This window comes from Hemitrygon akajei, chromosome 23 (genome assembly GCF_048418815.1).
Source record: "Hemitrygon akajei chromosome 23, sHemAka1.3, whole genome shotgun sequence".
Classification (NCBI taxonomy): Eukaryota; Metazoa; Chordata; class Chondrichthyes; order Myliobatiformes; family Dasyatidae; genus Hemitrygon; species Hemitrygon akajei.
This window is the reverse complement of record NC_133146.1, coordinates 17,417,011-17,430,300: the sequence shown is the minus strand read 5'-3', so window position 1 is coordinate 17,430,300 and position 13,290 is coordinate 17,417,011. Positions and strand designations below refer to the sequence as shown.

The 13,290-nt window shown below is 46.1% G+C and overlaps 1 protein-coding gene across 3 annotated transcripts in view; it reads left to right on the top strand.

The window, feature by feature from the left end:
- Positions 1 to 13,283, top strand: part of poll (polymerase (DNA directed), lambda) — a 34,472-nt gene extending 21,189 nt beyond the window's left edge. For all 3 annotated transcript variants that reach the window (XM_073027064.1, XM_073027063.1, XM_073027062.1), the window contains exons 6-8: positions 834 to 962; positions 6,343 to 6,511; positions 10,313 to 13,283. In XM_073027064.1, coding sequence (XP_072883165.1) covers positions 834 to 962; positions 6,343 to 6,511; positions 10,313 to 10,674 — 660 coding nt within the window. In that variant the 3' untranslated portion in view covers positions 10,675 to 13,283. The remainder of the gene's footprint in view (positions 1 to 833; positions 963 to 6,342; positions 6,512 to 10,312) is intronic.
- The last annotated feature ends 7 nt before the right edge of the window (positions 13,284 to 13,290 follow it).

Below are 13,290 nucleotides of genomic sequence, written 5' to 3'. Positions count from 1 at the left end.
GAGCAGGGATAAAAAGCGAAAATGATGAGTCAATAAGTACATGTGATGATAATAAGCCAATTACCAATTACCCTACAGCTAGGCTTGGAACAGAATCATGGCAGCTCCTTTGCCTCAGCACCACTTTCCTTTCCCATTTATCTTCCTTGATTCTCTTGATACCTATAGAACTCTGCCTTGGATGTTTCATTGACTAACCCTCTCCAGTCTCCTTCGGTTCATCATCTGGATCAGGGGTTTCCAAGCTTTTCTTATGCCATGGACTAATACCATTAAGCAAGGTGTCCATGGACCCCAGATTAGAAACCTCAGATCTAGATAGAGTAAGTGTAGAGTGGAGAGGATATTTCCATAGTAGGAGAGTCTAGGACCACAGGGCACAGCATCAGTATAGAAGGACAAATTTCTTTAGCCAGACAGTGATGAATCTGTGGAATTCTTTGCCACAGGCAGCTGTGGAGGCCAAGTCCACATATTTTTAAAAGTGTGTTTATTTAAAGAGGAGATTGATTGTTTCTTGATTAGTCAGAACATCAAAGGTTACAGGAAAAAGGGCATAAGACTTGGGTTGAGAGGGATAATAATCCAGCCATGATAGAATGGCAGAACAGGACAGGCTCGATGGGCTGAGTGGCCTAATTTTCCTATGTTTTATGGTCTTCTGGGTGAAGAGATTCTTCTGATATGAGACCTGAATGGTGACCCCTCACTTTGAAACCCTAAACTATTCAGGTTTCCACAGCCCACTCTGGGCTTTTAATCGTCAAAGTTTCTGATGAAAAGCAAAACCTTTCACTTACACTCTGCACAATTCATGTTGGTGTGTCTTCCAGGGCTTCAGAACTTTAGAGGACATTCAGACGAAAGCCACTCTCACCAGTCAGCAGACAATTGGCCTCAAACACTACCACGATTTCCTGGATCGGATGCCCCGAGAAGAGGCTGCTGAGATCGAGAGCACTGTAAGTCCTTCTGTTTACGAGCATGTCAGTGTTTCGGGTGAGATGAAGTGCCCTGGTTATACTGCTGCCAAACAAAGCCTTTCAGCTCAGCGCATTCCCTCATCTGAGCTAACCCCCGAAATGACTATCCACACATGCCCTCCCAACAAGTAGAATCATTGATAAGCTCTCCCTCTCACCCTTTTGGGAGGGCTGATGGGGCGTCTGTATCAACTCGTGGGAAAGGCATCAACCAGTACTACAGTCACTCCACTGTTCTGGGACTGGCCCTTCTCCCATCCTGGATCCTGTCACAGTGTTATCACCGAATAGGTGGACTCTAACAACTTGCCCTCATCTCCCAGTTGGAACTGCTGTTGGTCTATTACTGCCTCATGTACCGAGATACAGTGCACAGATTGCCTTGCATATACAGATCAGATTGTTATGTACCCACTGAGTTAGCATAAAGTAAAACTGAAAGAGCACAGTGCAGGTACACAATAAAGTGCAAGATCATTACAAGGTAGATTGTGAGTCCGTGTTGCCATACACGAGATCTGTCTGAGAGTCTGATGACATTGGACAGAAGCTGTCCTTGAGCCTGGTGGTATGTGCTTTCAGGCTGTTCGACCTTCTGCCCGATGGGAGAGCGAATGTCCAGGGTGGGTGGGCTCTTTGCTTCTGCTGGCTGCCTTACCGAGACAGTGAGAAGTAAAGACAGACTTCATGGAGGGGAGGCTGGTTTCCATGATGTGTCCACTACTCTCTGCAGTCTCCTGTGGTCACAGGCAGAGCAGTTACCAGACCAAGCTGTGATCCATCCAGGCAGAAAGTTTTCTGTGAAGCATCAATCATAATTTGGTCTCACTGTATTTACTTGTGGACAAGAACAATTCAGCCCCATCTCCAAACTGTTCTGAAACTTCAGCTCAGAATAATCAATTTTATATAAATATTGACCCAACTTTCCAATTCTTTATTATTATTTTTATTATCCAAATATCAATCACAATACATTCTTCAGGTGATAGTAACCAATAGAAACTACATGTTTATACCTTGGTGTTGGTAAAGTGATGTGTGTGCCCTGCAATCCTTCATTTCAGTATCTTGCTGTGTGTGCATGTCCTTGGTCCTATATTGCTGTTCACGTGGGAATTTATTCTCCTATTATGTACAGCTGCAGCTGACTGCCCCCTTCGCTTAACTCTTTCCCAGTACTGCAGCAGTACTGAAACTGCTCTTGTAGAGTCATAAATGGGTGCATATGTCATGTGCTCCTCAGCCTCCTGAGATGATGGACCATTCCACCCTCCACTGGAGGGGCACGCAATCCCTGTTACCCTCCACTGAGGGTTCCAGAGTCCCCAGCCATCTCGTCCCTCTGTCGCTCAATGATCTCATTGAGCTTTCTGTGACGCTCTGTATCTCTCCTGATCCCTCCTCGGTAGGCTGCATGTTTGATACCCAGTGGCGGGTGAAAAGAAATTTCCTCCCACTTGAAACTGGAAAGATTGATAGTCATCTCCACCATTGCTATGCTCACCATTGGATGAAACCTCAGCCACAACTTTGTCCAAAGGCCACTTCGACATTCTCCTGCCCTGAGCTCATCTGAACTGTTGCTACCTTTGTCTTAAATTGCACCAGCTCCTTGGGATCCTGATACAATAGACAATAGGTGGAGGAGTAGGCCATTCAGCCCTTCTAGCCAGCACCACCATTCACTGTGATCATGGCTGATCATACACAGTCAGTACCCTGTTCTAAGAGCTCTATCCAACTCGCTCTTGAATGCATCCAGAGACTTGGCCTCCACTGCCTTCTGGGGCAGAGCATTCCACATATCCACCACTCTCTGGGTGAAAAAGTTTTTCTGCATCTCTGTTCTAAATGGCCTACCCCTTATCCTTAAACTATGGCTTCTAGTTCTGGACTCACCCATCAGTGGGAACATGCTTCCTGCCTCCAGCGTGTCCAATCCCTTAATAATCTTATATGTTTCAATCAGATCCCCTCTCATCCTTCTAAATTCCAGTGTATACAAGCCCAGTCGCTCCAATCTTTCAACATATGACAGTCCCGCCATTCCGGGAATTAACCTTGTGAACCTACACTGCACTCCCTCAATAGCAAGACTGTCCTTCCTCAAATTTGGAGACCAAAACTGCACACAATACTCCAGGTGGGGTCTCACCAGAGCCCTGTACAGCTGCAGAAGGACCTCTTTGCTCCTATACTCAATTCCTCTTGTTATAAAGGCCAGCATGCCATTAGCTTTCTTCACTGCCTGCTGTACTTGCATGCTTGCTTTCATTGACTGATGTACAAGAACACCTAGATCTCGTTGTACTTCCCCTTTTCCTAACTTGATTCCATTTAGATAGTAATCTGCCTTCCTGTTCTTGCCACCAAAGTGGATAACCTAACATTTATCCACATTAAACTGCATCTGCCATACATTTGCCCACTCACCCAACCTGTCCAAGTCACCCTGCATTCTCATAACATCCTCCTGACATTTCACACTGCCACCCAGCTTTGCGTCATCGGCAAATTTGCTTTATGTTACTTTAATCCCTTCATCTAAATCATTAATGTATATTGTAAACAGCTGTGGTCCCAGCACCAAACCTTGCGGTACCCCACTGGTCACAGCCTGTCATTCCGAAAGAGACCCGTTAATCACTACTCTTTGTTTCCTGTCAGCCAGCCAATTTTCAATCCATGTCAGTACTCTGCCCCCAATACCATGTGCCCTAATTTTGCCCACTAATCTCCTATGTGGGACTTTATCAAAAGCTTTCTGGAAGTCCAGGTACACTACATCCACTGGCTCTCCCTTGTCCATTTTCATAGTTACATCCTCAAAAAACTCCAGAAGATTAGTCAAGCATGATTTTCCCTTCATAAATCCATGCTGACCGGGACTGATCCTTCTACTGCTATCCAAATGTGTCATAAATTCCTCTTTTATAATTGACTCCAGCATCTTTCCCATACGTCTGTGATCCAAAGGTTCTTCAGAATGGCACAAAAAACCTGTTGGCTACGATGGTTTTATAAAGTTGTATAAGAGCAAAAATGAACAAAAAAGAGGAGCCCAAAGACAAAGGAAAAAGATCACCTCATACTCAGACTAGAGAAAACAAAAATTCCAGTGATATCTATTAACCTATAAAATAGCCTGAATCAAGTGGCGTGCCACCTGCTACTAAAAACTAAGAAGTTTCTAGAAAAAGCATAGAAGCAACTGCACTGTAATTACTGGGAATTCACTGAACAATTACATATGCTGTATGGAGGCTGTTATTCCTGTGTGGGGAATCAGACGGTAACCTTGCCGTTCCTTTAGCATTTTGTTTGCTTTGCATGAGGCCGAGTTGCTGGCTCAATGCTCAACCCAACACAGATGGAAAGATTGTGAGGAGCCGGCCGGATTCAAACCCGGGACCACTCGCCTCGAAGTCCGGTGCAGGTGCCACTACACCATCGGCCGGCTGTACCTGGGTGATGCAAGTGAGCGTAGCAGAGTAAACTGCAAGAGGAGCAAATGAAGGGCCTGGGAGTCTGCTTCTGTGCTGCAGTTCTCCATGACTCTTTGATAGTCGATATGTTGAGTACATCAGTACATTCTCCCCTGCGGAAAACTGAGCACGTCTGACCACACGTGATGCTCGCAGGAGCAGGAGCCAGCTCATAGCTGCCTCCTTCCACCACGGAGTGGCGAACGCAGGAAAACACCGCTCCAGCAAGCATGGGTGTGGGCGGACGTGCCTCCTGCCTCACAAGCCCCAGCAGCCACTCCCCTGGCAGGGGTTTGCAAATCAACACAGAGGCCCAGCAAGGATCTGTCTGAGAAAAGCCAACCTCTAAATTCACAGATTGAATGCATTCAGTGATGCTTCTTTCGTGGGCGGCACAGTAGGGTAGCCGTTACTCTACTGCTTTACAGGGTTCAACTCCCACCACGATCTGTAAGGAACTTGTACATTGTTCCTGTGACTCTGGGTAGTCCAGTTTCCCCCCCACCTTCCAAAGACTTACGGGTTAAGATTGGTAAGTTATGGGCATGCTATGTTGGGATCAGAAGCAGGACAACACTAGTGGGCTGTCCCCAGCACATCCTCGGACTTAGTTGGTTTCTGACGCCAATGATGCATTTCACTGTGTGTTCGATGTACATGTGACAAAGCTAAGGATACTGCAGCAGCATCTGCTCCCCCAGCCACGTCTTGGGGAGCTGAGAAAGGCCAGCTTACACTGTCTGACCATTACACGATTTAAATTCAAATTCATATTCAACTGTAGTTCAACCATAGATGGAATACCCATGAATACAGACAAGGGGAACGGTGTTACTCTGGGGCCCTGGTGCAAAACACACAGAATCAACAGTCTTTCACAGTACAAGGCAAAAATAACACATATAAGACAGTGAGAAAACACAGTTATACATAAAAACATATAGTCCAAGTCCCTGAGTCTGTGAATGTTGCAGCAGTCTGTGGTCAAACTCAGCACATCTTGTCTTCTGCCAAGGGAACTCTGAAGGGCAGCACCGAAACAAGTACGGATGCTGTGCCACACTGCCTTTGGTGGAGCGTACGGACTCCGACACCCCTCTCCTGGGCAGCTGCAAACAGGTGCCACCGTGGTTTGAAACCTAGTCCTTGCTACAACCGAGGCCACACAGCTCCCCCGCCATTCGCCAATAAAACAGTGAAGTGGACTTGCGGCATTCCACATTACCAGTGCCCAACAGGGTCTTATGATCACAAGAAAAGCAACCGAGACTTGCCGTTAGATTGTACACCACCGTCATGCAGGCAACAGCACGATCCGCACCAAGTCCAGCTCCTTCAGTTTCTCCGCCAACGAGCAACTCACCAATGGGGGTAGACTTGCAGTACTTTAAGTTCTTCGTGTCCAGCAGGTTCTTGCGATCATAGCAAGATCAATGGTTGGCCAGTGGAATCCGTTACGTCTGAGCACACCACCATCTCTCCAGAATCATTAGAGAGGTCATCAGGATTCCTCACTCACGTCCAGCTGCAGCACTAATACATTGAGGTAAATGTGATCCTCAGACCAGGGAAGATGTTGAGGGTAATCAAGTTCAAGTTAATATCATCGTACTCTACATATACAGTATATAACCAAATGAAACACAGCGTAACTCACAAAACATATCTCACACACACAGAAACCAAATACTACCATAAATACGGTAATAAAATATAATGGAAAATGCATGCAGTGCATAGCAAAGGTAAATGATAATTTGAAGTGTCCGAGCAGGGAATGAGCAAGAGAGAATTTCGTACAGCTGGAGCAGCATGGAGGGAAACAAAATGTTGAATTGATGGAGCCATTGGGATCATTCTGTGTTCTCCAGGTGTGCAACATGGCTCGCTCCATTAATCCAGGCCTGATCGGCTTCGCCTGCGGCTCCTTCCGCCGTGGAAAGCCCACCTGTGGCGACGTGGATGTCCTCATCACGCATCCCGATGGAAAGTCCCACAGAGGCGTCTTCAGCAAACTCCTAGAAGGTCTGAGAGACCAAGGTGAGAAGGATGTGAATTGGTAACTGGTACAGGGACACGGTTCGGAATGAAGGTCTCCAGGGATCTAATGTACAGCCTTGTGCAGGACATTGCAAAGTGAACTACAGCAGAACTCTGAACCAGAAGCCACTCAGGTACTCAACAGGTCAGGCAGCATCTGCGACATAGAACATTACAGCACAGTTTTGGCTCTTTGGCCCCCAATGTTGTGTCAGCCTTTTAAACTCCTCACAATCTTCTCACGTCCTTTCCTTCTCCCGTAGTCCTCCTCTTTTCTATCATCCATGTGCCTAAGGGTCTCTTAAATGTTCCTAATGTATCTGCCTGTACTGCCACCCCAGACAGGGTGTGCCACTCTCTATGTTAAAGATCATCCTCTGATATCCCACTTTATTTTCCTCGAATCACCTTTAAGTTACAGTGCCGTGCAAAAGTTTCAGGCATATTTATAAACCTAGAGTGCTTAAGTCTTTTGCACAGTACTGTATAACATATCTTTTGAGTTACCAAATAACACTCAGCTAATAAGCTAAGAAGTCTTATTTCTGTTTTATAGACAATAGGTGCAGGAGTAGGCCATTCGGCCCTTCGAGCCAGCACCGCTATTCACTGTCATCATGGCTGATCATCCACAATCAGTACCCCCGTTCCTGCCTTCTTCCCACATCCCTTGACTCTGCTATCTTTAAGAGCTCTATCCAACTCTTTCTTGAAAGCATCCAGAGAATTGGCCACCACTGCCTTCTGAGGCAGAGCATTCCATAGATCCACAACTCTCTGGGTGAAAAAGTTTTTCCTCAACTCCGTTCTAAATGGCCTACCCCTTATTATTAAGCTGTGGCCTCTGGTTCTGGACTCCCCCCAACATCGGGAACATGTTTCCTGCCTCTGGCGTGTCCGGTCCCTTAATAATCTTATATGTTTCAATCAGATCCTCTCTCATCCTTCTAAATTCCAGTGTATACAAGCCCAGTCACTCCAGTCTTTCAACATATGACAGTCCCGCCATTCCGGGAATTAACCTCGTGAACCTACGCTACACTCCCTCAATAGCAAGAATGTCCTTCCTCAAATTTGGAGACCAAAACTGCACACAATACTCCAGGTGTGGTCTCACCAGGGCCCTGTACAACTGCAGAAGGACCTCTTTGCTCCTATACTCAATTCCTCTTGTTACGAAGGCCAACATGCCATTAGCTTTCTTCACTGCCTGCTGTACCTGCATGCTTACTTTCAGTGACTGATGAACAAAAACACCTAAATCTCATTGTACTTCCCCTTTTCCTAACTTGACACCACTCTGGTAGTAATCTGCCTTCCTGTTCTTGCCACCAAAGTGGATAATCTCACATTTATCCACATTAAACTGCATCTGTCATGCATTTGCCCACTCACCCAACCTGTCCAAGTCACCCTGCATTCTCATAACATCCTGCTCATATTTCACACTGCCACCCAGCTTTGTGTCATCTGCAAATTTGCTAATGTTACTTTTAATCCCTTCATCTAAATCATTAATGTATATTGTAAACAACCGCGGTCCCAGCACCGAACCTTGCGGTACCCCACTAGTCACTGCCTGCCATTCTGAAAAGGACCTGTTAATCCCTACTCTTTGTTTCCTGTCTGCCAACCAATTTTCAATCCATGTCAGTACTCTACCCCAATACCATGTGCTCTAATTTTGCCCACTAATCTCCTATGTGGGACCTTATCAAAGGCTTTCTGAAAGTCCAGGTACACTACATCCACTGGCTCTCCCTTGTCCATTTTCATAGTTACATCCTCAAAAAATTCCAGAAGATTAATCAAGCATGATTTCCCCTTCGTAAATCCATGCTGACTCGGACCGATCCTGTTACTGCTATCCAAATGTGCCGTTATTTCATCTTTTATAATTGACTCCAGCATCTTCCCCACCACTGATGTCAGGCTAACCGGTCTATAATTCTGTTTTCTCTCTCCCTCCTTCCTTAAAAAGTGGGATAACATTAGCTGTCCTCCATTCCTCAGGAACTGATCCTGAATCTATAGAACATTGGAAAATGATTACCAATGCGTCCACAATTTCTAGAGCCACCTCCTTAAGTACCCTGGGATGCAGACCATCAAGCCCTGTTTTCCAATCACCTTCCTATTTTAACCAATATACAGTTCTGTGCAAAAGTCTTAGGCACCACAGATATACATGTGCCTAAGATTTTTGCACAGTACTGTATACCTCCTTGTATTAGCCATTTCTCCCTGAGAAAAAGTTTCTGGCTATCCACTCGATCTATGCCTGTTATCATCTTGTACACCTCTATCAAGTCACCATCATGCTCCTTTGCTCCAAAGAGAAAACCCATAGCTTGTTCAGCCTATCCTCAGAAGGCATGGTGTCTAATCCAGGCAGCATCCTGGTAAATCTCCTCTGCACCCTCTCTGAAGTGTCCACGTCCTTCCTGTAATGAGGCAACCAGAAGTGAGCATAATATTCTTAGTGTGGTCTAACCAGAGTTTTAAATAGGCTCATGAACTCTGTCCCCTGACTAAAGAAGGCTGATGCACCACGTGCCTTCTTAACCACCCTGTGGACAGTTGTGTGGCAATTTTGAGTGATCTGTGATGTGGATCCCAAGATCCCTCTGTTGCTCCACACTGCCAAGTATCCTGCCAATAACTCTGTATTGTGTGGAGAGAGAAAAACGGGGTTAATGTTACAGGTTGAGGACTCTGTTGCAAGTGACAGCTGACCTACTGCATTGAGGTCACTAGAGGTCATTCTGACTGAGCCAGCCCCCGCTGACCTGTATAATCCAGGGAGTTACGAGGGAGAGCAGATATAAAATGTCTTGGAGGAGAGGGTCCTGCCTCTAGTTTCTGGCTGATAATTCTCCTTCACTCGACATGATGGCAATTGCTGTGAGAATTTGGTCTGAGAGATTGGGCAGCCACATTTCCAGCAAAACTGCGCTCCCTTCTGTTCCCCACCCTCTGCAGCATCAGCGTTTCCCACATGGATGGGTGTAACTTGTCACAGAGCAGCTGTGAAGCTTATTGAGTTCGACAGCTTCTGTGGTTCCAGCTCCACACATGGGACTGGAAAATGTCCTTGGAGAAGTGTATCTTCCAAACCTGTGTTGCAAATGTCCTGGAGTGTTTGATGGAGTGCTATGGAAGAACTTTATTGTGTCTAACCCGTGCTGTCCCTGCCTGGGATTGTGATGGAATCGTTCAAAAGGAGTTTAACTGTATTTAACCCCTAGAGTGTGACATGGGATGATAAGGAAGGAACTTCATTCAGTGTCTGACCCCAGGGGTGTGTAATGGGGCGGTGTGGAGGGAGCTTCACTCTGTATCCAATCCCAGGAGTGTGTGATGGTACAATACGGAGGGAGCTTCACTCTGTATCTGACCCCGGGTGTGATGGGACGGTGTGGCGGGAGTTTCACTCTGTGTCTGATGTCAGTGATGTGTGATGAGACAGTGTGGAGGGAGCTTCACTCTGTGTCTGACCCCAGGAGTGTGTGATGAGACAGTGTGGAGGGAGCTTCACTCTGTGTCTGACCCCAGGAGTGTGTGATGAGACAGTGTGGAGGGAGCTTCACTCTGTGTCTGACCCCGGGAGTGTGAGATGAGACGGTGTGGAGGGAGCTTCACTCTGTGTCTGACCCCAGGAGTGTGTGATGAGACAGTGTGGAGGGAGCTTCACTCTATGTCTGGACAGTGTGTTTTGTGTTTATACTGTACAGAATTTTAACATTTCCGATATCTCTGCCTGTTGCAAGGTTTATTGACCGCTACCTTTTCTTTTGCAAGGGTTTATCACGGATGACCTGGTCTGCCAGGAACAGAACAGGAACCAGGTGAAGTATCTGGGTGTTTGCCGGCTGCCAGGGTGTGGGCGCCGTTACCGTAGGCTTGACATCATCGTGGTACCGTACACGGAGTTCGCCTGCGCCCTGATGTACTTCACTGGCTCCGCATACTTCAACCGCTCCATGCGCGCCTTGGCCAAAACCAAGAACATGAGCCTGTCCGAGCACTCGCTAAAGAGCCAGGTGCTGAGGGATGGTGGGACCAAAGTCAGCTACGGCCACACTGTTCCCACGCCCACCGAGGAGGCCATCTTCCAACAATTGGGGCTGGTGTACAGGAAGCCACAGGAGAGGGACTGGTGAAGGGTGTTAACACTCTCGGGGGGTAAGGCAGGCAATCTGATCCCAGACATGGGCATCTACCAGCTTATAGTCCTACTGCAGCCACCGCCCCCCCCCCCCACCCCCCCAGCTTCTGTCCTCTTCCGCTCCGGTCTTTAAAGCAGGGATTGATAGGTTCATGATTAGACAATAAAGGTATAGAGACAAGGCAGGAGAATAGGGTTGAGGGGGATAATATATCAGCCATAGAAGCTAAATTATGCTCCCATGTCTTATGGAATTGAGAGCAGGAGGGATCTATTTGGATCCTCAACCCTCCTGTACTATTCTACCAGTGAGTGACCTACCCAAGTCCTGTTTCTCTGCCTTATCCCCATATCTAGGCCTCATATGGAGCCAGTGATCATTAATGGAGAATGTGTGGAGCAGGTTAAGACCTACAAGTATCTGGGAGTACAGTTAGACGAGAAGCTAGACTGGACTGCCAACACAGATGCCTTGTGCAGGAAGGCACAGAGTCGACTGTACTTCCTTAGAAGGTTGGCGTCATTCAATGTCTGTAGTGAGATGCTGAAGATGTTCTATAGGTCAGTTGTGGAGAGCACCCTCTTCTTTGGGGAGGAAGCATTAAGAAGAGGGACGCCTCACGTCTTAATAAGCTGGTAAGGAAGGCGGGCTCTGTCGTGGGCAAAGTACTGGAGAGTTTAACATCGGTAGCTGAGCGAAGGGCACTGAGTAAGCTACGGTCAATTATGGAAAACTCTGAATATCCTCTACATAGCACCATCCAGAGACAGAGAAGCAGTTTCAGCGACAGGTTACTATCGATGCAATGCTCCTCAGACAGGATGAAGAGGTCAATACTCCCCAATGCCATTAGGCTTTACAATTCAACCGCCAGGACTTAAGAACTTTTTAAAAGCTATTATTAATGCTTTTTGAGATAGTGATTTGATGCATATCATATTTTTTACTGAGTTAAGTATTGTATGTTATTAGTTTTGCTACAACAAGTGTATGGGACATTGGAAAAAAAGTTGAATTTCCCCATGGGGATGAATAAAGTATCTATCTATCTATCTATCCCTCAACTCCGATATCCAGGAATCTCATCCTCAGTCATTGACTGAGCCTCCACTGTCCTCGCAGGCAGAGAATTTCAGCAATTCAACACTGCTGCAGTTGAGCAGGAGGAGGCCATCTCAGCTCCATTATTTATTTAGTCTTGATGTGGTGTCCATAAAAAAACAAATTTAAGTACTTAGGTGGGTTAATTTCAGAAAAAAAATTAAAGAGATGGCTGTATTAGATTCCCCTTCACGTGAGGGGCAGGACTTTGCTGTTTGTACCCTGACCAGATGGACTGAGCTACAGTCTAACTTTAAGCAAGTGATTTGTCTCCGCCTTGTAGACAGAAATAAACCTTCCCCATGGAAACACACTGCTGGAGGAACTCAGCAGGTCACAGGCAACATCAAAGGAGAGGAATAAACAGTCAACATTTTGGGCTGAGACCCATTGAACCCAGAAAGAGCAAGTGTCTGGCCATCTCGTACTGACTATCAAGCACTTATCTATTCTGAATTTCACATCATCTTCCCTCCCCCGCACCCTCTAACCCACTGGCCTACATGTCTTTGGGAAGTGTGAGGAATGTGGAGCATATTATAACAATGAGCATAAAACTCCATGAAGGCAACGGCGGAGGTTGAGATTGAACCTAGGACACTAGAGTAGAGGCAGCAACTCTACCCTCCACGCCACATGGCTTTTGCTGGGCACCTAATTTGACGGCTTGCTAGGATCTTGGTTGCTGCAGTGATCCACCACCAGAAAGTTTGTAAGTGAACACAGATCTAAGGTAACTTTGGGCATGAGATGATAATAAACAAAAATTTATTTTAAACACAAAATTTTAAACAGTCAAAATTATTGAAGTATGTACTGCATAAGTTACCATGTAAAGTTCAAAGTTCAAAATAAATATATCATAGTACATATATGTCACCTTATACAATCCTGAGATTCATTTTCTAATGGCATACTCAGTAACAGAATAATAATAATAATATCAATGAAAGACCGTCCACCTAGGGCGTTCAACCAGAGTGTAGAAGACAACAAACTGCAAATACAAAAATATTTATAAGCAATAAATATTGAGAGCATGAGATGAAGAGCCCTTGAAAGTGAGTCTATTGGTTGTGGGAACATTTCAATGATGGGACAAGTGAAGTTATCCCCTTTGGTTCAAGAGCCTGATGGTTGAGGGGTAGGGACTATTCCTGAACCTGGTAATGAGAAACCAGAGGCTCCTGTACCTTCTTTCGCATGCGTGTCGTGAGAAGAGAGCATATCTGGGGGGTGATCACTGGTGATGAATGTTGCTTTCCTGCAAGTGTTTCATATAGATGTGCTCTTTTCCTGTAATGGACCAGGCAGTTATTTGTACCAGGTTGTGATGCAGCCAGTCAATATATTCTCCACTACACATCTATAGAAGCTTGTCAAAGTTTCAGATGTCATGCCAAATCTCTGCAAACTCCTGACGTAGAGGTTTTCTTTCTAATTGCACTTAGATGCTGGGCACAGGACAGGTCCTCCGAAATCAAGTTGCTGACCCTCTCCACCTCTGAT